The following is a 27,610-nucleotide window of genomic DNA, read 5'->3' as shown; positions in this document are numbered from 1 at the left end:
TCCCCAACAAAAAACCATTTTACCCAACCTTCCCGTTGCCAGGCAACCACGTCCTATCTCCATACGTCCTCCTAGCTGACAGTCCGTAATGATAGACTTGGAACAGACTACAACTTTGTCACTGAGGATGCTATTGATGAGGATGGCATCATCTTCTACTTTACTCTTGTCCTACAAATAAACAACACATATGTAATGAACTTTACTCTTGTCCTCCAAATAAACAACACATCTGTAATAAACTTTACTCTTGTCCTACAAATAAACAACACATCTGTAATAAACTTTACTCTCTTCCTCCAAATAAACAACACATCTGTAATAAACTTTACTCTTGTTCTACAAATAAACAACACATCTGTAATTAACTTTACTCTTGTCCTACAAATAAACAACACATCTGTAATAAACTTTACTCTTGTTCTACAAATAAACAATACATCTGTAATGAACTTTACTCTTGTTCTACAAATAAACAACACATCTGTAATTAACTTTACTCTTGTCCTACAAATAAACAACACATCTGTAATGAACTTTACTCTTGTCCTACAAATAAACAACACATCTGTAATAAACTTTACTCTTGTCCTACAAATAAACAACACATCTGTAATAAACTTTACTCTTTTCCTCTAAATAAACAACACATCTGTAACAAGAGATCCCAGAGGGATCTTGGCGCCCACCACTGAAGAATCTTCATAGGTTCCATGTCAGATTGATATTTTCTCTTTTTTTCCTTTCCTCTTACTAATCTGTATAAATTGAGAAACATCCCTCCAGTGCTTTTTAAACAAGGGAAACTTATATATGAAATTTGAGATTTGGCAATAATGGTTGTCTGTCGACAATGTTTTCAGATTGGTCCAAAAATGCAATACAACGACCAAGGAGAACCTACATATGAAATTTGAGAAAGATCCCTTCAGTACGTTCTCAGAAATAGCGATAACAATCTTCAATTGACAAAATCCAAGACGGCTGCCTGTCGGCCATGTTGTTTTCCGATCGGTCCCAAAATGCAATATGCGTAACTGGGCACCAAGGGGAACCTACATATGAAATTTGAAAAAGATCCCTTTAGTACTTTCTCAGAAATAGCGATAATAAACTTTAATGGTCAAAATCCAAGATGGCTGTCTGTCGGCCATGTTGTTTTACGATCGGTCCCAAAATACAATATGCATAACAAGGCACCAAAGGGAACCTGCATAGGAAATTTGAGAAAGATTCCTTCAGTACTTCCTCAGAAATAGCGATAACAAACTTCAATTGTCAAAATCCAAGATGGCTGCCTGTCGGCCATGTTGTTTTCCGATCGGTCCCAAAATGCAATATGTATAACTAGGCACCAAAGGGAACCTACAAATGAAATTTGAGAAAGATCCCTTCAGTACTTTCTCAGAAATAGCGATAACAAACTTCAATTGTCAAAATCCAAGATCGCTGCCTGTCGGCCATGTTGTTTTCCGATCGGTCCCAAAATGCAATATGCATAACTAGGCACCAAAGGGAACCTACATATGAAATTTGAAAAAGATCCCTTCAATACTTTCTCAGAAATAGCGATAACAAACGTCAATTGTCAAAATCCATGATGGCTGCCTGTCGGCCATGTTGTTTTCCGGACGGAGGGATGGACGGACGGAGGGACGGACCACGGACCACGGATGCAGGGCGATGTGAATAGCCCACCATCTGATGATGGTGGGCTAAAAATGTTGTAAAATGGCTGTCATGTCGAAGAGCTTATGATGAAAAAAATAATCAAAACCTTGGTCGGTTTTCCTTATCTTCATTAACATCTCTGCCAACTTTGAGCTCAAAGGCACCAGTGAAACTGGATAAGAAGTTTAAAATTAGTATTTGAAGATGGCAGCCATAGATTTGGAACCAACCCAAACTTTAGCAACATTTGGTTAAGACCATCTCAGGATCATTTGAGGAAAGTTTGAGCTTAGTCCCATTAGTGGAACATGAGAAGCACGATGGACAATGACGCAGCATATATAATGGCTAAACAAGAGGCCCATGGGGCCTGTATCGCTCACCTGGTTGGATTAGACCAAATGTCGAAATGATGTTCATATTCAATTTGTTTTATTTGTAAAACTCTAACAATGCTATATAGGTTATAGTGTGGGGATCCGAACTGCTTTAAAGATTAATGAAGTCCAGACTCTCTAAGGTCTGAAAGACTTCAAGAATTGTTTATAGAACATGCATTCATCACTTTATGACTAGTAGCGATTTAAAGGAATTACCTCTATTTCACCTATTGGGCCCTGCCCTTTTGGCCCCTTGGGGGTCAGAGTCACCATTTATGCAAAATCTGTTCCCCTTCCACCAAGGATGTTTCTGACCAAATTGGGTTCAAATCCATTCATAATTTTATGACTAGTAGTGATTTAAAGGAATTACCTCTATTTCCCCTATTGGGCCCCGCCAATTTGGCCCCTCCGGGGTCAGAGCCACCATTTATGCAAAATCTGCTCCCATTCTGCCAAGGATGTTTCTGGCCAAATTTGGTCAAAATCCAATAAGAACTTTTTGACTAGTAGCGATTTGAAGCAAATGTTGACGGACGGACGGATGGACGACGGACGCCGCGCCATGGCATAAGCTCACCGGACCTTCGGTCCAGGTGAGCTCAAAAACAACTAAATTTTCGTCATATAGAATTGATGAAAGTGGATGTACATGTAATTGATCAATAGAACTTCAGGATCATAATGCTTCTCGTCTTTACAACACTCAGTGAAACAAATTACATGTTCTTTAAAAATTTGACACACTGAATGTATTTAGAGTGAATTAGGAACAGTAACTAGGTCAGGTCCGGTGTAACACTATTAGTAATACACATCAATCCAGTGAGGTGTTGAGAGTCTTAATCATAATTTGTCAGAAAAATTATGAGAATATGAAAAGAGATAGAATAACTACATTTGTACAGATCAGACTAAATGTGTAACAGTTTTACAAGTGCAGACAGGTTGCTGTAAGCACACTAAATTTATACGTACCCCATTACCCTGCACGGAATGGTGATAAAGATAATATCCATAAATTATTAATTGTAGTCATCAAAATTTTATAAACTTTTCACAAAAGATATATTTGAACACTATATGTATGCATGAATGTATAATCAATTATCATCAAAAATTTCAGCAGAGAGGGAGCTGAAAAAATTCTTCAAAACAATAACACAATTGTACAAATTTTCACAGTCACAAATAGTGTATACATACCAGATGTATATCTGTCGTCCAGATGTCAACTTATACTATTTACATCTAAAAACACATGTATCATGGACCTGTATATAGCTCCTGTGATATTGATCTGATATAAATACACATGTAATTCACAGAAACAAATTAGATACACAACCTGCTAAACAATTAATAATTCATAACAATATACCATAAGTTGTTGGTTTTGAAATTCTATGTTATCCTTCATTAGTCATTTAAAAGTATATTCTTAACCATGCCCTACTTATGTTTTTCATTTGAGTATATATATATATATACATGTATATATATATGTATTATGTAACTACCATGACTTAACTTATATTTTTGTAAAGTCGTTTTCCATAACCATTCATCTGTCAGTCCCTAAATTTTAGAAAACTACAAAGTACAAACCTTTAAAATTTAATGAAAATCTCTAGCTGTGCTTTTCTAAAAACGTGTATAATTTAATCATTTTAAACCAACAGCAGATATTGTCAGAAACCACATCACAATATCACCCAGAGGCAGGTCACATTTAACCCAGTAGCTGCACACACTGGAAAGAGAAATAGCTGTTTTGTGATGCTCATTAATCTGTACAGCGTTAGAGTATACACTGCAGTATATAACACAGGACTGGCTACCAGCTTTTATCTTTTATAAATAACTGTCTATGTGATACTACCTTATCTCTCCTATAGTCTGAATATAAGACGGACCAAAATTATATGTCTCCTTTTCGTTTGTAATTTTGACATTCTAGAGTCAATGGCCAGTCTACTTAGTAAACCTGAGGAGCCACGGTCTGGTCCCTAGCACTGAAAATAATCACCTGCATTTGTAATACATATCACAATATACATGGATATTGTACACAGAAACACAGAAATGAATGTGTCTGTATTGAATTATTATTCTAGAATGCTGTTGGTGTCATATTATCTGTACATCTATGAGGCGTTTACAACACAGTCTAACAGACAACAAGTCTTTATATCTTAGCCATATGATACACCAGTATAAAAAGTGTTCTCCTAAACCTCAAAAATATAATTCTATCAATTTCAAATTATTAGCATAACAGTGGGTGTATGATTTCACACAGCCCAACACACAGGGTTAATGGATTTTACATTACGGTTAGTGATCTTCAATATATTCCCATACATATACTGTATGAGAATTCAGATCAGGCTAAGGCTGGTTGAACTTGTTATCAAAAATGTCTACAGACAAGCTTAAGAAGACTAGAACCTTTACATCCCTCCAGACTAGCATTTTAGAAACTTTACATCCCTCCTGATTAGCATTCTAGAAACTTTACACCCTCCAGACTAGCATTCTAGAACCTTTACACCCTCCAGACTAGCGTTCTAGAACCTTTACACCCTCCAGACTAGCATTCTAGAACCTTTACACCCTCCAGACTAGCATTCTAGAACCTTTACACCCTCCAGACTAGCGTTCTAGAACCTTTACACCCTCCAGACTAGCATTCTAGAACCTTTACACCCTCCAGACTAGCATTCTAGAACCTTTACACCCTCCAGACTAGCGTTCTAGAACCTTTACACCCTCCAGACTAGCATTCTAGAACCTTTACACCCTCCAGACTAGCGTTCTAGAACCTTTACACCCTCCAGACTAGCATTCTAGAACCTTTACACCCTCCAGACTAGCATTCTAGAACCTTTACACCCTCCAGACTAGCATTCTAGAACCTTTACACCCTCCAGACTAGCATTCTAGAACCTTTACACCCTCCAGACTAGCATTCTAGAAACTTTACATCCCTCCAGACTAGCATTTTAGAAACTTTACATCCCTCCTGATTAGCATTCTAGAAACTTTACACCCTCCAGACTAGCATTCTAGAACCTTTACACCCTCCAGACTAGCGTTCTAGAACCTTTACACCCTCCAGACTAGCGTTCTAGAACCTTTACATCCCTCCAGACTAGCGTTCTAGAACCTTTACACCCTCCAGACTAGCATTCTAGAACCTTTACACCCTCCAGACTAGCATTCTAGAAACTTTACACCCTCCAGACTAGCGTTCTAGAACCTTTACATCCCTCCAGACTAGCGTTCTAGAACCTTTACACCCTCCAGACTAGCATTCTAGAACCTTTACACCCTCCAGACTAGCGTTCTAGAACCTTTACATCCCTCCAGACTAGCGTTCTAGAACCTTTACACCCTCCAGACTAGCATTCTAGAACCTTTACACCCTCCAGACTAGCATTCTAGAAACTTTACACCCTCCAGACTAGCGTTCTAGAAACTTTACACCCTCCAGACTAGCATTCTAGAACCTTTACATCCCTCCAGACTAGCGTTCTAGAACCTTTACATCCCTCCAGACTAGCGTTCTAGAACCTTTACACCCTCCAGACTAGCATTCTAGAACCTTTACACCCTCCAGACTAGCATTCTAGAAACTTTACACCCTCCAGACTAGCATTCTAGAAACTTTACACCCTCCAGACTAGCGTTCTAGAACCTTTACACCCTCCAGACTAGCATTCTAGAACCTTTACACCCTCCAGACTAGCATTCTTGAACCTTTACACCCTCCAGACTAGCATTCTAGAACCTTTACACCCTCCAGACTAGCATTCTAGAACCTTTACACCCTCCAGACTAGCATTCTAGAAACTTTACATCCCTCCAGACTAGCATTCTAGAACCTTTACACCCTCCAGACTAGCGTTCTAGAACCTTTACACCCTCCAGACTAGCGTTCTAGAACCTTTACACCCTCCAGACTAGCGTTCTAGAACCTTTACACCCTCCAGACTAGCATTCTAGAAACTTTACACCCTCCAGACTAGCGTTCTAGAACCTTTACACCCTCCAGACTAGCATTCTAGAACCTTTACACCCTCCAGACTAGCATTCTAGAACCTTTACACCCTCCAGACTAGCGTTCTAGAACCTTTACACCCTCCAGACTAGCGTTCTAGAAACTTTACATCCCTCCAGACTAGCATTCTAGAAACTTTACATCCCTCCAGACTAGCGTTCTAGAACCTTTACACCCTCCAGACTAGCGTTCTAGAACCTTTACACCCTCCAGACTAGCGTTCTAGAACCTTTACACCCTCCAGACTAGCATTCTAGAACCTTTACACCCTCCAGACTAGCATTCTAGAACCTTTACACCCTCCAGACTAGCGTTCTAGAACCTTTACATCCCTCCAGACTAGCGTTCTAGAACCTTTACACCCTCCAGACTAGCATTCTAGAACCTTTACACCCTCCAGACTAGCGTTCTAGAACCTTTACATCCCTCCAGACTAGCGTTCTAGAACCTTTACACCCTCCAGACTAGCATTCTAGAACCTTTACACCCTCCAGACTAGCATTCTAGAACCTTTACACCCTCCAGACTAGCATTCTAGAACCTTTACATCCCTCCAGACTAGCGTTCTAGAACCTTTACACCCTCCAGACTAGCATTCTAGAACCTTTACACCCTCCAGACTAGCGTTCTAGAACCTTTACACCCTCCAGACTAGCATTCTAGAACCTTTACACCCTCCAGACTAGCATTCTAGAACCTTTACACCCTCCAGACTAGCGTTCTAGAACCTTTACATCCCTCCAGACTAGCGTTCTAGAACCTTTACACCCTCCAGACTAGCGTTCTAGAACCTTTACACCCTCCAGACTAGCATTCTAGAACCTTTACACCCTCCAGACTAGCGTTCTAGAACCTTTACATCCCTCCAGACTAGCGTTCTAGAACCTTTACACCCTCCAGACTAGCATTCTTGAACCTTTACACCCTCCAGACTAGCATTCTAGAACCTTTACACCCTCCAGACTAGCATTCTTGAACCTTTACACCCTCCAGACTAGCATTCTAGAACCTTTACACCCTCCAGACTAGCATTCTTGAACCTTTACACCCTCCAGACTAGCATTCTAGAAACTTTACACCCTCAGTCAATGAATTTCAGATTTTTTTCTTCATAGACAATGGGTCTATGGGATTTCAAAATGTCATAGACCTGCTAAAAACTTCATAGACCTAGATTTTTTACCAAAATTACATGTTGACAGAATCAATTCAAATACAGTTAAAACAAGTACGCAAGTACGAAAGTCATCTATGTTAAACAGTTTATTGAAAACATTGTTACATGTATTTGAATTATTTCTATGCAAGACTACGTACAGTGATGAATCTGATTGCTCTCTAGCCCGAGTTTTCTCTGGCCCTGTCACCATGTCTGGTGTAGGGCCAGAGCGCACTACTATATGAAAACGTGGAATTATCCGACACCGTTTGGTGTCGCTAAAAATCTGGTGCATATACAATAAAATCGGGAGTGACATAACACCTACCTTACATATATAGATAAATGAGATATTGATGTACCCCAGAACACCCATTTAGTCCCACCTAGAGGTTTTATTCCGTCCGTATAGACCCTTTACATCCCTCCAGATTAGCATTCTAGAACCTTTACACCCTCCAGATTAGCATTCTGGAACCTTTACACACACCCAGAATAGCATTCTAGAACCTTTACACCTCCAGACTAGCATTCTAGAACCTTTACACCTCCAGACTAGCATTCTAGAAACTTCACATGCCTCCAGATTAGCATTTTAGAAACTTTACAACAATCCAGACTAGCATTCTAGAAACTTTACATCCCTGCAGTAACAGACAAAATTCAAAATCTCTAATTTTTCTGCCTTTGATTTATATCAGAAAGAAATATTTAGAAAAAAAAAAAAAATTCAAAATCAAAATAAGGGTCCTGATAATTTTGAAGCTCAATATATCATATATAATAAATGCTTAGCTATATATGATCTTTAAATTTAGTATTTACATTACATAACAACAAATACAGAAAACTATATGTGAAGTCCACATAGATCTACCAATATGTTTAGTAGCATGGTAATTAGCATGATACTGTACAATCACCACATCAATGTGCATGGTTAGAATGGTTACTCAAGTGTCTGTGCTTATGATAATATGTAATGATGACACTCGAGTGTGTGCTTGGTGTATGGTTAATTAGTACAGGTATACCTTATCGTGTGAGACAGTAATAAAAGTACTGGGTACTAGAATTACCTCAGTTGAATAGATCAAAAATTAGAACAACTAAAATTGTACATAAAATGTATTACATTGTATATATAGTATCATATGTAATTATATGCCTCGCCTGTCCCATATTGTTGTCAGTTGAGCAAGTTCAATTTTAAGCTAACTAAAAAATAACTTTGGTTTAAGTTGGACTTACACTTTTTGAGCAAGGAATCTTAATGAAATTTTTTTAAGAGAAACAATGCACATACCACCATTGGAAAAGACACATATAGTCTCGCTTTCACAACTACCGAGTTAAAATAAATGAATCCAATGGTCAGAATCAATTTCTTATTATATTATTCATGCTTTCATTATACGACAAGAGATCCCAGAGGGATCTTGGCGCCCACCATTGAATGATCTTCATAGGTTCCATGTCAGATTGATCTTTTCTCTACTTTTCCCTTCCTCTAAGTCTTACTTATCTGTGTAAATTCAGAAACAGCCCTCTATAGCTAGTACTTTTCAAACAAGGGGAACCTATATATAAAATTTAAGATTTAGCGATAATGGCTGTCTGTCGGCCATATGCTGTTTTCCGATTGGTCCCAATATGCAAAACTAGGCACTGAGGGGAACCTACATATGAAATTTGAGAAAGATCCCTTCAGTACTTTCGGAGAAATAGCGATAACAAACTTCAATTGTCAAAATCCAAGATGGCTGCCTGTCGGCCATGTTGTTTTCCAATTGGTCTCAAAATGCAATATGCATAACTAGGCACCAAGAAGAACCTACATATGAAATTTGAGAAAGATCCCTTCAGTACTTCCTGAGAAATAGCGATAACAAACTTCAATTGTCAAAATCCAAGATGGCTGCCTGTCGGCCATGTTGTTTTCCGATTGGTCTCAAAATGCAATATGCATAACTAGGAACCAAGAGGAACCTACATATGAAATTTGAGAAAGATCCCTTCAGTACTTCCTGAGAAATAGCGATAACAAACTTCAATTGTCAAAATCTAAGATGGCTGCCTGTCGGCCATGTTGTTTTTCGCTTGGTCTCAAAATGCAATATGCATAACTAGGCACCAAGGGGAACCTACATATGAAATTTGAGAAAGATCCCTTCAGTACTTTCTGAGAAATAGCGATAACAAACTTCAATTGTCAAAATCCAAGATGGCTGCCTGTCGGCCATGTAGTTTTCCGATTGGTCTCAAAATGCAATATGCATAACTAGGCACCAAGAAGAACCTACATATGAAATTTCAGAAAGATCCCTTCAGTACTTTCTGAGGATTAACGATAACAAGAATTGTTTACGGACGGACGGACGGACGGACGGACGGACAGACGGACGGACCACGGACCACGGACGCAGGGTGATTTGAATAGCCCACCATCTGATGATGGTGGGCTAATAAACTTTACTCTTGTTCTACAAATAAACAACACATCTGTAATGAACTTTACTCTTGTCCTACAAATAAACAACCCATCTGTGATAAACTTTACTCTTGTCCTACAAATAAACAACCCATCTGTGATAAACTTTACTCTTGTTCTATAAATAAACAACACATCTGTAATGAACTTTACTCTTGTCCTACAAATAAACAACCCATCTGTGATAAACTTTACTCTTGTTCTACAAATAAACAACCCATCTGTGATAAACTTTACTCTTGTCCTACAAATAAACAACCCATCTGTGATAAACTTTACTCTTGTTCTACAAATAAACAACACATCTGTAATGAACTTTACTCTTGTCCTACAAATAAACAACCCATCTGTGATAAACTTTACTCTCGTCCTACAAATAAACAACACATCTGTAATGAACTTTACTCTTGTCCTACAAATAAACAACCCATCTCTGATAAACTTTACTCTCGTCCTACAAATAAACAACACATCTGTAATGAACTTTATTGTAAACATATAACCTGTGTTTCATGTGACTGTTTTAGATATGTTACAGTTGTATGATGGTTTATGAATCACAGAGGACACAATAATACATACCTGTAGTAGTCAATGGTTACCATACAGGGACTAACAACACACTAATACATACCTGTAGTAGTCAATGGTTACCATACAGGGACAGAGGACACAATAATACATACCTGTAGTAGTCAATGGTTACCATACAGGGACAGAGGACACAATAATACATACCTGTACTAGTGAATGGTTACCATACAGGGACTAACGACACAATACTACATACCTGTAGTAGTCAATGGTTACCATACAGGGACAGAAGACACAATAATACATACCTGTAGTAGTCAATGGTTACCATACAGGGACAGAGGACACAACGATACATACCTGTAGCAGTCAATGGTTACCATACAGGGACAGAGGACACAATAATACATACATGTAGTAGTCAATGGTTACCATACAGGGACAGAGGACACAATGATACATACCTGTAGTGGTCAATGACTGACCATACAGGGACTAAGGACACAATAATACATACATACCTGTACTAGTGAATGGTTACCATACAGGGACAGAGGACACAATGATACATACCTGTAGTGGTCAATGACTGACCATACAGGGACTAAGGACACAATAATACATACCTGTACTAGTGAATGGTTACCATACATGGACTGAGGACACAATGATACATACCTGTAGTGGTCAATGACTGACCATACAGGGACTAACGGCACAATAATACATACCTGTACTAGTGAATGGTTACTATACATGGACTGAGGACACAATGATACATACCTGTAGTGGTCAATGACTGACCATACAGGGACTAACGGCACAATAATACATACCTGTACTAGTGAATGGTTGACACCTTGCCAGGTAATCTCTGATTTGTGGAAGTTATTTTTGTAGGGACAATCAAGCAAGATGGCTTCATGGTCTAAAGGACAGCTTACAAGATAATGGAACTCTCCTTTCTCCACCATACCTAGATTGAGAAAACTTAGGTATACAGTTAAACCTGCCTTATTAGTGACCGCCTGAATTAAACGACTTCCTCTTATATGTGACCAAACTTTTCCTTCCAATTATTCACTATTCACTAACAAGGTCATTCATTTAAACAAACTTGGTAGCCCTTCACCCTAGCATGCTGCAGACCCTGGACCAATTGGTTATTGAGAAGAAGCAATTTATAGACTTTAGCCTATTCGACCCCTGTGACCTTGAATGTAGGTTAAGGTCATCCATTTGATAGCCCTTCACCCAGCATACCACAGACCTAATAGCAAGTCCCTGGGCCTCTTATTGAGAGGAAGTTTTTTTAATATTTTAGCCTATTTAACCCCTGTGACCTTGAATGTATGTAAACTTCATTCAATTGTACAAATTAGGTAGCCCTTCACCTTGGCATGCTACAGACCCAATATCAACTCCCTGAGTCTCTTGGTTATTGAGAAGTTGTTTAAAATATTTTAGCATATTTAATCCCAGTGACCTTGAATAAAGGTCAAGGTCATCCATTTGATAATTTGGTAGTCCTTTGTCCCAGCATGCTACATGCCTAATATTAGGTCCCTGGTCCTCTTGGTTATTGAAAAGTAGTTGTTTAAATGGACAAGTGGCCCATGGGCCTTAAAAGTCACCTGAGTTTTGATATATTTTAGCATATTTGACCCCTGTGACCTTAAATTAAGATCAATGTCAATCTCTTGAACCATCTTTATAGCCCTTTACCCCAGAACAGTACAAACGTAATGTCAGGTATCTGGGCCTATTGCAATTGGTTATCTAGATGAAGTCATTTAACGATTTAGCATATTTGACTTCTATGACCTTGAATGAAGGTCATGGTCATCCATTTGCACAAACTTGGTAGCCCTTCATCCCAGCATGCTACAAACCAAATATCAGGTCACTGGGCCTCTTGGTTATCAAGAAGAAGTTGTTTAAAGATTTTAGCATATTTGACTCCTGTGACCTTGAATGAAAGTCAAGCATGCTACGGAACCGATATCAAGTCTCTAGACTTGTTGGTAACTGAGAAGTTGAAAATGTAAATTGTTTACGACGCACAACGCACAATGGATGATGAACAACGCCACAAAATACGTGATCACTTCGTCTAAGGTGACCTAAAAAGTTGACGCCGGACAGACGGCCATCCGTCCAAGGCACAAGCTCACATGCCCTTAGGGCAGGTGAGCTAATAATACTAGTAATCTGATCCTGGACACCACCTGTTATATGTGACCTTTTTTTTGTATACATGTACATGACTGTATGATTATGTCATTCTCATTAAACAGACATGAATTCAAAATATCTTTTAGGTTAATTCAATTATTACAGATTTTTTCAAGCTATATACTATCAACTCTCATCTTTAATTGTTGTGATCATTCTCCATGTTGTTTTAACATAGTCATAAGTATAGAAAGCAACCTACATGCCCATATTTTGAAGTTGTGTAGATTCTGCCACAGTATATGTCTGGCTGACCTCATTGTCTTCATCATACTGTCTGACCCTGCCACAAGGGCTTGACCCTTGACCCCACTTCGACCTCCAGATACAAATTCCTTCTCATTCACATCACTTGTCATTGGTAACATGACATCAAAGAACAGAGACAGCTAAAACATTAAAACGTGACATTAAAGAAGAGAGACAGTTAAAACATTAAAACATGACATCAAAGAACAGAGACAGCTAAAACATTAGAAGATGACATTAAAGAACAGAGACAGTTAAAACATTAAAACATGACATCAAAGAACAGAGACAGCTAAAACATTAGAAGATGACATTAAAAACAGAGACAGTAAAAACATTAAAACATTACATCAAAGAACAGAGACAGCTAAAACATTAGAAGATGACATTAAAGAACAGAGACAGTTAAAACATTAAAACATGACATCAAAGAACAGAGACAGCTAAAACATTAGAAGATGACATTAAAGAACAGAGACAGTTAAAACATTAAAACATGACATCAAAGAACAGAGACAGCTGAAACATTAAAACATGACATCAAAGAACAGAGACAGTTAAAACATTAGAAGATGACATTAAAGAACAGAGACAGTTAAAACATTAGAAGATGACATTAAAGAACAGAGACAGTTAAAACATTAAAACATGACATCAAAGAACAGAGACAGCTAAAACATTAGAAGATGACATTAAAGAACAGAGACAGTTAAAACAGTAAAACATGACATCAAAGAACAGAGACAGCTAAAACAGTAAAACATGACATCAAAGAACAGAGACAGCTGAAACATTAAAACATGACATCAAAGAAGAGAGACAGCTAAAACATTAAAACATAAAATCAAAGAAGAGAAACAGCTAAAACATTAAAACATGACATCAAAGAATCTGGTCTGACATGAAAACAGGTATGAAACTTCAACAGGCCTCAGCAGTGTACAAAATGTGCTACACAGAAAATTGAAGTAAAAGTTTCTTATTTCAGAAGATGGATTTCAACTGGAACAACGAGGCTTATCAATACCTCGCTTGTTAATCCATCATGATTCCCACTCCAACAGAAACTAAGGACCGAAACACTTGGCCCATAACTTTTATAAACCAAGGACTGAAACACTTGGCACATAACTTTTATAAACTAAGGACCAAAACACTTGGCACATAACTTTTATAAACCAAGAACCGAAACACTTGGCACATAACTTTTATAAACTAAGGACCAAAACACTTGGCACATAACTTTTATAAACTAAGGACCGAAACACTTGGCACATAACTTTTATAAACCAAGGACCGAAACACTTGGCACATAACTTTTATAAACCAAGGACCAAAACACTTGGCACATAACTTTTATAAACTAAGGACCGAAACACTTGGCACATAACTTTTATAAACCAAGGACCAAAACACTTGGCACATAACTTTTATAAACTAAGGACCAAAACACTTGGCACATAACTTTTATAAACTAAGGACCGAAACACTTGGCACATAACTTTTATAAACTAAGGACCGAAACACTTGGCACATAACTTTTATAAACTAAGGACCAAAACACTTGGCACATAACTTTTATAAACCAAGGACCGAAACACTTGGCACATAACTTTTATAAACCAAGGACCGAAACACTTGGCACATAACTTTTATAAACTAAGGACCGAAACACTTGGCACATAACTTTTATAAACCAAGGACCGAAACACTTGGCACATAACTTTTATAAACTAAGGACCGAAACACTTGGCACATAACTTTTATAAACCAATCAAAAACATTAGGCACAGGAACAGTACTTCAGATCCATCAGTGAAGTTTCATATCTGGACAGAACTCTGTATACAATCAGACTTAATGTGGCATAATAACAATTTATACATATAATTTGGATAAACATTGGAAAATACCAACTGCAAAAAATATTCTTATAATGAAAGAATTAAATAACACATTATATAATCATCTAAAATGTTTAATGATTGAGCTGACTGTCCAAGGTTTGTATGTAATATTCAATTTCTGTAGAAACAAAATCCCTGTATCTAATGTTTTAGAAACAGTATAGTATATATATACCTGTATAGGGGGCTGACCACTGTCCACTCCCATGTATGTACAAGCATCCAGTGGGGGTTTCACATGGAAAGACAGGAGGGCCTCTGTCACAGCATGGCTCAGGTAAATTACAGAACATACCTACAAAAATAATCAGATAAGACCCACCTATAAAACACAAAACAGTCAGCACAAAACACTAGTGAAGCATTGCTATTATTATTTTTTTTATAATATTAATACTTTTGTCAGCAGATCAAAAGTGTGCTATTATCACGGTGACAGTTTCATCAGGTCATATGTACTATCTTTCATGGTTTGGAGCTTTAATATCATTTTTGGATATAAACTTTCATGGTTTGACCATGAAGTAATAAAACAATAATATATATAATGTACACCACAGGTACAGTTTGATGTAACAGGTCATATACAGATTGCTGTATTGCCCTTTTAGTACATATTAGTGATGTTTCATGATATATCAAGCTAAGTAAGATGTGCATACATGAGGTTAGACACACAACAGAAATTTGTAGTTTACTGAATTTCAGTGCTGCAGGAGAGTGTCAAATGTCCATAGAGGACACAGTAATCCGACTTTAGCATACAGCACACGTCCATAGAGGACACAGTAATCCGATTATAGCATACAGCACACATCCATAGAGGTCACAGTAATCCGACTTTAGCATACAGCAAATGTCCATAGAGGTCACAGTAATCCGACTTTAGCATACAGCAAATGTCCATAGAGGTCACAGTAATCCGACTTTAGCATACAGCACACGTCCATAGAGGTCACAGTAATCTGACTTTAGCATACAGCACATGTCCATAGAGGTCACAGTAATCTGACTTTAGCATACAGCACACGTCCATAGAGGTCACAGTTATCCGACTTTAGCATACAGCACACGTCCATAGAGGACACAGTAATCCGACTTTAGCATACAGCACACGTCCATAGAGGACACAGTTATCCGACTTTAGCATACAGCACACGTCCATAGAGGTCACAGTTATCTGATTTTAGCATACAGCACATGTCCATAGAGGACACAGTAATCCGACTTTAGCATACAGCACACGTCCATAGAGGACACAGTAATCTGATTTTAGCATACAGCACATGTCCATAGAGGACACAGTAATCCGACTTTAGCATACAACACATGTCCATAGAGGTCACAGTAATCCGACTTTAGCATACAACACATGTCCATAGAGGCCACAGTTATCCGACTTTAGCATACAACACATGTCCATAGAGGCCACAGTTATCCGACTTTAGCATACAACACATGTCCATAGAGGACACAGTTATCCGACTTTAGCATACAGCACACATCCATAGAGGTCACAGTAATCCGACTTTAGCATACAGCACATGTCCATAGAGGCCACAGTTATCCGATTTTAGCATACAGCACACGTCCATAGAGGACACAGTAATCCGACTTTAGCATACAGCACACGTCCATAGAGGACACAGTAATCCGACTTTAGCATACAGCACACGTCCATAGAGGACACAGTAATCTGATTTTAGCATACAGCACATGTCCATAGAGGACACAGTAATCCGACTTTAGCATACAGCACATGTCCATAGAGGCCACAGTTATCCGATTTTAGCATACAGCACACGTCCATAGAGGACACAGTAATCCGACTTTAGCATACAGCACACGTCCATAGAGGACACAGTAATCCGACTTTAGCATACAGCACATGTCCATAGAGGACACAGTTATCCGACTTTAGCATACAGCACACGTCCATAGAGGACACAGTAATCCGACTTTAGCATACAACACACGTCCATAGAGGACACAGTAATCCGACTTTAGCATACAGTACACGTCCATAGAGGACACAGTAATCCGACTTTAGCATACAACACACGTCCATAGAGGACACAGTAATCCGACTTTAGCATACAGTACACGTCCATAGAGGACACAGTAATCCGACTTTAGCATACAACACACGTCCATAGAGGACACAGTTATCCGACTTTAGCATACAGCACACGTCCATAGAGGACACAGTTATCCGACTTTAGCATACAGCACACGTCCATAGAGGACACAGTAATCCGATTTTAGCATACAGCACACGTCCATAGAGGACACAGTAATCCGACTTTAGCATACAGCACATGTCCATAGAGGTCACAGTAATCCAACTTTAGCATACAGCACATGTCCATAGAGGCCACAGTAATCCAACTTTAGCATACAGCACATGTCCATAGAGGACACAGTAATCCGACTTTAGCATACAGCACACGTCCATAGAGGTCACAGTAATCTGACTTTAGCATACAGCACATGTCCATAGAGGCCACAGTAATCCAACTTTAGCATACAGCACACGTCCATAGAGGACACAGTAATCCGACTTTAGCATACAGCACACGTCCATAGAGGACACAGTAATCCGACTTTAGCATACAGCACATGTCCATAGAGGACACAGTAATCCGACTTTAGCATACAGCAAATGTCCATAGAGGACACAGTTATCCGACTTTAGCATACAGCAAATGTCCATAGAGGACACAGTTATCCGACTTTAGCATACAGCACACGTCCATAGAGGTCACAGTAATCCGACTTTAGCATACAGCACATGTCCATAGAGGACACAGTAATCCGACTTTAGCATACAGCACACATCCATACATGTAGAGGTCACAGTAATCCGACTTTAGCATACAGCACACATCCATACATGTAGAGGTCACAGTAATCCGACTTTAGCATACAGCACACATCCATACATGTAGAGGTCACAGTAATCCGACTTTAGCATACAGCACACGTCCATAGAGGACACAGTAATCCGACTTTAGCATACAGCACACGTCCATAGAGGACACAGTTATCCGACTTTAGCATACAGCACACGTCCATAGAGGTCACAGTAATCCGACTTTAGCATACAGCAAATGTCCATAGAGGCCACAGTTATCCGACTTTAGCATACAACACACGTCCATAGAGGACACAGTAATCCGACTTTAGCATACAGCAAATGTCCATAGAGGCCACAGTTATCCGACTTTAGCATACAGCAAATGTCCATAGAGGACACAGTTATCCGACTTTAGCATACAGCACATGTCCATAGAGGCCACAGTTATCCGACTTTAGCATACAGCAAATGTCCATAGAGGCCACAGTAATCCGACTTTAGCATACAGCACATGTCCATAGAGGTCACAGTAATCCGACTTTAGCATACAACACATCAGCTGACGATGATACACTTACTATCTACCAGCACATCACCTGACGATGATACACTTACTATCTACCAGCACATCACCTGACGATGATACACATACTATCTACCAGCACATCACCTGACGATGATACACATACTATCTACCAGCACATCACCTGACGATGATACACGTACTATCTACCAGCACATCACCTGACGATGATACACGTACTATCTACCAGCACATCACCTGACGATGATACACTTACTATCTACCAGCACATCACCTGACGATGATACACGTACTATCTACCAGCACATCACCTGACGATGATACACGTACTATCTACCAGCACATCACCTGACGATGATACACGTACTATCTACCAGCACATCACCTGACGATGATACACTTACTATCTACCAGCACATCACCTGACGATGATACACTTACTATCTACCAGCACATCACCTGACGATGATACACTTACTATCTACCAGCACATCACCTGACGATGATACACGTACTATCTACCAGCACATCACCTGACGATGATACACGTACTATCTACCAGCACATCACCTGACGATGATACATGTACTATCTACCAGCACATCACCTGACGATGATATACATACTATCTACCAGCACATCACCTGACGATGATACACGTACTATCTACCAGCACATCACCTGACGATGATACACGTACTATCTACCAGCACATCACCTGACGATGATACACGTACTATCTACCAGCACATCACCTGACGATGATACACATACTATCTACCAGCACATCACCTGACGATGATACACGTACTATAAAAAAAGTATTTTTTAAAGATATACTGATATTCTCCGAGATGAGACAGATTGTGTGAACAGAAAAGAGTAACCACCTTGTTTGCACCAGTAACTTTTTAATAATTACTTCTGTCAGCAGATCAAAAGTATGACTATTTACCACGGGGACAGTTCCATCAGGTCGCTCACAGCTCTCCAGTCCTCCAAGGTCCTTATGGTACAATATATCAGTCACATAACCCTGTAAATAGGAGTATATCAGTCACATATCCCTGTAAATAGGAGTACATCAGTCACATATCCCTGTAAATAGGAGTACATCAGTCACATATCCCTGTAAATAGGAGTATTTCAGTCACATATCCCTGTAAATAGGAGTACATCAGTCACATATCCCTGTAAATAGGAGTACATCAGTCACATATCACTGTAAATAGGAGTACATCAGTCACATATCCCTGTAAATAGGAGTACATCAGTCACATATCCCTGTAAATAGGAGTACATCAGTCACATATCCCTGTAAATAGGAGTACATCAGTCACATATCCCTGTAAATAGGAGTATATCAGTCACATATCCCTGTAAATAGGAGTATATCAGTCACATAACCCTGTAAATAGGAGTACATCAGTCACATATCCCTGTAAATAGAAGTATATCAGTCACATATCCCTGTAAATAGGAGTACATCAGTCACATATCCCTGTAAATAGGAGTACATCAGTCACATATCCCTGTAAATAGGAGTACATCAGTCACATATCACTGTAAATAGGAGTACATCAGTCACATATCCCTGTAAATAGGAGTACATCAGTCACATATCCCTGTAAATAGGAGTATATCAGTCACATATCCCTGTAAATAGGAGTACATCAGTCACATATCCCTGTAAATAGGAGTACATCAGTCACATATCCCTGTAAATAGGAGTATATCAGTCATGTATCCCTATAAATAGGAGTATATCAGTCACATATCCCTGTAAATAGGAGTATAGAGTCACATATCACTGTAAATAGAAGTATATCAGTCACATATCCCAGTAAATAGGAGTATATCAGTCACATATCCCTGTAAATAGGAGTATAGAGTCACATATCCCTGTAAATAGGAGTATATCAGTCATGTATCCCTATAAATAGGAGTATATCAGTCACATATCCCTGTAAATAGGAGTATAGAGTCACATATCACTGTAAATAGGAGTATATCAGTCACATATCCCTGTAAATAGGAGTATATCAGTCACATATCCCTATAAATAGGAGTATATCAGTCACATATCCCTGTAAATAGGAGTATATCAGTCACATATCCCTGTAAATAGGAGTATAGAGTCACATATCCCTGTAAATAGGAGTATATCAGTCACATATCCCTATAAATAGGAGTATAGAGTCACATATCCCTGTAAATAGGAGTATATCAGTCACATATCCCTATAAATAGGAGTATAGAGTCACATATCCCTGTAAATAGGAGTATAGAGTCACATATCCCTGTAAATAGGAGTATATCAGTCACATATCCCTGTAAATAGGAGTATAGAGTCACATATCCCTGTAAATAGGACTATATCAGTCACATATCCCTGTAAATAGGAGTATATCAGTCACATATCACTGTAAATAGGAGTATAGAGTCACATATCACTGTAAATAGGAGTATAGAGTCACATATCCCTATAAATAGGAGTATATCAGTCACATATCACAGTAAATAGGAGTATATCAGTCACATATCCTTGTAAATAGGAGTATATCAGTCAGTCACATATCCCTGTAAATAGGAGTATATCAGTCACATATCCCTGTAAATAGGAGTATATCAGTCACATATCACTGTAAATAGGAGTATATCAGTCGCATATCCCTGTAAATAGGAGTATATCAGTCACATATCCCTGTAAATAGGAGTACATCAGTCACATATCCCTGTAAATAGGAGTATATCAGTCACATATCCCTGTAAATAGGAGTATATCAGTCACATATCCCTGTAAATAGGAGTATATTAGTCACATATCCCAGTAAATAGGAGTATAGAGTCACATATCCCTGTAAATGGGAGTATATCAGTCACATATCCCTGTAAATAGGAGTATATCAGTCACATATCACTGTAAATAGGAGTATATCAGTCACATATCACAGTAAATAGGAGTATATCAGTCACATATCACAGTAAATAGGAGTATATCAGTCACATATCCCTGTAAATAGGAGAACATCAGTCATATATCCCTGTAAATAGGAGTACATCAGTCACATATCACAGTAAATAGGAGTACATCAGTCACATATCCCTGTAAATAGGAGTATATCAGTCACATATCCCTGTAAATAGGAGTATATCAGTCACATATCACTGTAAATAGGAGTACATCAGTCACATATCACTGTAAATAGGAGTATATCAGTCACAAATCCCTGTAAATAGGAGTATATCAGTCACATATCCCTGTAAATAGGAGTACATCAGTCACATATCCTGTAAATAGGAGTACATCAGTCACATATCCCTGTAAATAGGAGTATATCAGTCACATATCACTGTAAATAGGAGTATATCAGTCACATATCCCTGTAAATAGGAGTATAGAGTCACATATCCCTGTAAATAGGAGTACATCAGTCACATATCCCTATAAATAGGAGTATAGAGTCACATATCCCTGTAAATAGGAGTACATCAGTCACATATCACTGTAAATAGGAGTATATCAGTCACATATCCTGTAAATAGGAGTACATCAGTCACATATCCTGTAAATAGGAGTACATCAGTCACATATCCCTGTAAATAGGAGTATATCAGTCACATATCACTGTAAATAGGAGTATATCAGTCACATATCCCTGTAAATAGGAGTATAGAGTCACATATCCCTATAAATAGGAGTATATCAGTCACATATCCCTGTAAATAGGAGTGTATCAGTCACATATCACTGTAAATAGGAGTACATCAGTCACATATCCCTATAAATAGGAGTATAGAGTCACATATCCCTGTAAATAGGAGTACATCAGTCACATATCACTGTAAATAGGAGTATATCAGTCACATATCCCTATAAATAGGAGTATAGAGTCACATATCCTGTAAATAGGAGTATATCAGTCACATATCACTGTAAATAGGAGTATATCAGTCACATATCCCTGTAAATAGGAGTATAGAGTCACATATCCCTGTAAATAGGAGTATATCAGTCACATATCCCTGTAAATAGGAGTATATCAGTCACATATCCCTGTAAATAGGAGTATATCAGTCACATATCCCTGTAAATAGGATTATATCAGTCACATATCCCTGTAAATAGGAGTATATCAGTCACATATCACTGTAAATAGGAGTATATCAGTCACATATCACAGTAAATAGGAGTATAGAGTCACATATCCCTGTAAATAGGAGTACATCAGTCACATATCCCTGTAAATAGGAGTACATCAGTCACATATCACTGTAAATAGGAGTATATCAGTCACATATCCCTATAAATAGGAGTATAGAGTCACATATCCTGTAAATAGGAGTATATCAGTCACATATCACTGTAAATAGGAGTATATCAGTCACATATCCCTGTAAATAGGAGTATAGAGTCACATATCCCTGTAAATAGGAGTATATCAGTCACATATCCCTGTAAATAGGAGTATATCAGTCACATATCCCTGTAAATAGGAGTATATCAGTCACATATCCCTGTAAATAGGAGTATATCAGTCACATATCACTGTAAATAGGAGTATATCAGTCACATATCACAGTAAATAGGAGTATAGAGTCACATATCCCTGTAAATAGGAGTACATCAGTCACATATCCCTGTAAATAGGAGTACATCAGTCACATATCACTGTAAATAGGAGTACATCAGTCACATATCCCTGTAAATAGGAGTATAGAGTCACATATCCCTGTAAATAGGAGTACATCAGTCACCTATCCCTGTAAATAGGAGTACATCAGTCACATATCCCTGTAAATAGGAGTACATCAGTCATATATCCCTGTAAATAGCAGTATATCAGTCACATATCCCTGTAAATAGGAGTACATCAGTCACATATCCCTGTAAATAGCAGTACATCAGTCACATATCCCTGTAAATAGGAGTATATCAGTCACATATCCCTGTAAATAGGAGTACATCAGTCACATATCCCTGTAAATAGGAGTATATCAGTCACATATCACTGTAAATAGGAGTACATCAGTCACATATCCCTGTAAATAGGAGTATATCAGTCACATATCCCTGTAAATAGGAGTACATCAGTCACATATCCCTGTAAATAGCAGTATATCAGTCACATATCCCTGTAAATAGGAGTATATAAGTCACATATCCCTGTAAATAGGAGTATATAAGTCACATATCCCTATCAATAGGAGTACATCAGTCACATATCATGGTAAATAGGAGTACATCATCAGTAAAATGACTGACTGTTACAGAAATAGGACAGTGCCACTAACAATAAGTATTATATAGAGCCTCACCTCTGTGTTGATTTTATAGACGCCATGGTTACGACAGTATTTTGGAGTACTGGGAACAGTGATCACACACACATCTGAGTTTTCCCATGGAATGGCTACAAAAGGAATCAATCAAACCTGAACAGTTGATCTGTACTAATCTTCCTGACAAGAAAATAAATATATCATAAAATATGTTGAAAGAATTCTTACTTTCACTATGATGAACATTTTCAAAAGTACAGCCAATTCAATCCCAAAATAATGATAAATTGGGAAAAACATTAAAAAGCATAATTCCCTTTACCATTTATAAGTAACCACTACACAGGGAACCCCTAATACAGGGAACCCCTCACAGGGAACCCCTCACAGGGAACAACTAACACAGGGAACCCCTCACAGGGAACAACTAACACAGGAAACCCCGCACACAGGGAACCCCTAACACAGGAAACTCCTAACACAGGAAACCCCTCACACAGGGAACCCCTAACACAGGAAACCCCGCACACAGGGAACCCCTAACACAGGAAACTCCTAACCCCTAACACAGGGAACCATAACACAGGGAACCCCTAACACAGGGAACCCTAACACAGGGAACCCCTAACACAGGGAACCCTAACACAGGAAACCCCTCACACAGGGAACCCCTCACAGGGAACCCCTAACACAGGAAACCCCTAACACAGGAAACCCATCACAGGGAACCATAACACAGGGAACACCTAACACAGGGAACCCCTCACACAGGGAACCCCTAACACAGGGAACCATAACACAGGGAACCCCTAACACAGGGAACCCTAACACAGGGAATCCCTCACACAGGGAACCCCTCACACAGGGAACCCCTCACACAGGGAACCCCTCACACAAGGAACCACTACACAGGGAACCACTACACAGGGAACCCCTCACACAGGGAACCCCTCACACAGGGAACCCTAACACAAGGAACCCCTAACACAGGGAACCCCTAACACAGGGAACCCTAACACAGGGAACCACTAACACAGGAAAGTTCCCCACAGACAACCCCTAAACAGAGGAACACCTAACACAGGAAAGTTCCCTACAGACAACCCCTAAACTGGGGAACAGACAACCCCTAAACAGAGGAACACCTAACACAGGAAAGTTCCCCACAGACAACCCCTAAACAGGGGAACACCTTACACAGGAAAGTTTCCCACAGACAACCCCTAAACAGAGGAACACCTAACACAGGAAAGTTCCCCACAGACAACCCCTAAACAGGGAAACACCTAACACAGGAAAGTTCTCCACAGACAACCCCTAAACAGGGGAACACCTAACACAGGAAAGTTTCCCACAGACAACCCCTAAACAGAGGAACACCTAACACAGGAAAGTTCCCCACAGACAACCCCTAAACAGAGGAACACCTAACACAGGAAAGTTCCCTACAGACAACCCCTAAACTGGGGAACAGACAACTCCTCAACAGAGGAACACCTAACACAGGAAAGTTCCCCACAGACAACCCCTAAACAGGGAAACACCTAACACAGGAAAGTTTCCCACAGACAACCCCTAAACAGAGGAACACCTAAAAATAACACAGGAAAGTTCCCCACAGACAACCCCTAAACAGGGAAACACTTAACACAGGAAAGTTCCCCACAGACAACCCCTAAACAGGGGAACACCTAACACAGGAAAGTTCCCCACAGACAACCCCTAAACAGGGGAACAGACAACCCCTAAACAGAGAAACACCTAAAACAGGAAAGTTCCCCACAGACAACCCCTAAACAGAGGAACACCTAACACAGGAAAGTTCCCCACAGACAACCCCTAAACAGAGGAACACCTAACACAGGAAAGTTCCCCACAGACAACCCCTAAACAGGGGAACACCTAACACAGGAAAGTTCCCCACATACAACCCCTAAACAGAGGAACACCTAACACAGGAAAGTTCCCCACAGACAACCCCTAAACTGGGGAACATGACACCTAACACAGGAAAGTTCCCCACAGAGAACCCCTAAACAGAGGAACACCTACCACAGGAAAGTTCCCCACAGACAACCCCTAAACAGGGGAACACCTAACACAGGAAAGTTCCCCACAGACAACCCCTAAACAGGGGAACACCTAACACAGGAAAGTTCCCCACAGACAACCCCTAAACAGGGGAACACCTAACACAGGAAAGTTCCCCACATACAACCCCTAAAAAGGGAAACACCTAACACAGGAAAGTTCTACACAGACAACCCCTAAACAGGGGAACACCTAACACAGGAAAGTTCCCCACAGACAACCCCTAAACAGAGGAACACCTAACACAGGAAAGTTCCCCACAGACAACCCCTAAACAGAGGAACACCTACCACAGGAAAGTTCCCCACAGACAACCCCTAAACAGGGGAACACCTAACACAGGAAAGTTCCCCACAGACAACCCCTAAACAGGGGAACACCTAACACAGGAAAGTTCCCCACAGACAACCCCTAAACAGGGGAACACCTAACACAGGAAAGTTCCCCACATACAACCCCTAAAAAGGGAAACACCTAACACAGGAAAGTTCTACACAGACAACCCCTAAACAGGGGAACACCTAACACAGGAAAGTTCCCCACAGACAACCCCTAAACAGAGGAACACCTAACACAGGAAAGTTCCCCACAGACAACCCCTAAACAGAGGAACACCTACCACAGGAAAGTTCCCCACAGACAACCCCTAAACAGAGGAACACCTAACACAGGAAAGTTCCCCACAGACAACCCCTAAACAGGGAACACACACCTAACACAGGTAAGTTCCCCACAGACAACCCCTAAACAGAGGAACACCTACCACAGGAAAATTCCCCACAGACAACCCCTAAACAGAGGAACACCTACCACAGGAAAGTTCCCCACAGACAACCTCTAAACAGGGAACACCTAACACAGGTAAGTTCCCCACATTTGATCCCCATTATCCTGTCATATTGTGTTTCATTTTAGGGAATGTTGCTGACATAACAATGTACTAATTCTGAGGGGTTACTACTGGTGAGTATATATAAACTTTTACTTGATCATAAACTTTTACTTTATCATACACTTTTACTTGATCATACACTTTTACTTGATCATAAACTTTTACTTTATCATAAACTTTTACTTTATCATACACTTTTACTTGATCATAAACTTTTACTTGATCATAAACTTTTACTTGATCATATACTTTTACTTGATCATAAACTTTTACTTTATCATAAACTTTTACTTCATCATAAGTTTAATACTAGTAGTTTTCATACCTGCATTTTCTGGAATAGATAGTATCATATCAGTACTGCTGACCCAGATCCCAGGTGGAGATTTGATAGCCAGCTGTAACAAACTGACAGATGTAAACACAAACACAACAAGATATTCCACAGGGATCTTGGTTCTTACCATTAAATTATCCATATTAGTAAAAAAAAAAGAAGACTGATCCTTTCTCTTCTTTTCCCTTCTTTCACTCTTCCTTCAAAACATTTAATAACTTTATATAACACAATATAGCAGGAGCAACCTGCAATTGTCAATATTCAAGATGGCCACATTGGCTTCTGATTGGACCAAAGGGAACTTATATATGAAAGTTGAGAAAGATCCCTTAAGTACTCTCTGAGACAGAGCGAAAACAAACTTCAAATGTCAAAATTTAAGATGGCCAGCTGTCAGCCATGTTGTTTTCCGATCAGTCCCAAATTCAATATGCACAACTAGGGACCAAGGGGCTTGCATATGAAATTTTTAGAAAGATCCCTTTAGTGCTTTCTGAGAAATAGTGATAAACTTCAATATTGTCAAAATCCAAGGTGGCTGCCTGTCAGTCATGTTGTTTTCCAATCAGTCCCAAAATGCAATATGCACAACAAGGGACCAAGGGATACTTACATATAAAATTTGAGAAAGATCCCTTTAGTATTTTCTAAGAAATAGCGATAACAAGAATTATTTGTGGACAAATGGACAGAAGGACGATGAGAGACGTTGGACGCAGGGTGATTTGAATAGACCACCATCATCAGAAAATAACTGTACCACTGAGGTTGACAGAGATATCAAACAATAATTAAGACCGATCATACCTTTTCTGTCAGGTTTTTTAGCAACAAGTCCAGCTGACAAGTCATGCCATCATACTCAGGTGAAGTAAGTGAGGCAGGTAAAGTAATGAATGCTCTCCCACATGGTC

The 27,610-nt window shown here is 39.3% G+C and overlaps 1 protein-coding gene across 1 annotated transcript; it reads right to left on the bottom strand.

The window, feature by feature from the left end:
• Window positions 1-28: 28 nt before the first annotated feature.
• Window positions 29-26,835, bottom strand: LOC117318348 (L-fucose kinase-like; the record flags this gene model as incomplete). Its single annotated transcript, XM_033873351.1, has 7 exons — window positions 26,682-26,835; window positions 23,410-23,504; window positions 19,046-19,126; window positions 14,865-14,984; window positions 12,736-12,922; window positions 11,135-11,274; window positions 29-171 (listed from the first exon to the last, which is right to left on the bottom strand). Coding segments are annotated over exons 1-7 (920 nt in total), but the record flags the coding sequence as incomplete, so codon positions are not given.
• Window positions 26,836-27,610: the final 775 nt, after the last annotated feature.

This window comes from Pecten maximus, unplaced genomic scaffold, assembly GCF_902652985.1.
Source record: "Pecten maximus unplaced genomic scaffold, xPecMax1.1, whole genome shotgun sequence".
Classification (NCBI taxonomy): Eukaryota; Metazoa; Mollusca; class Bivalvia; order Pectinida; family Pectinidae; genus Pecten; species Pecten maximus.
The sequence above is the reverse complement of the archived record's forward strand: the minus strand, read 5'-3'. Positions and strand labels throughout refer to the sequence as shown.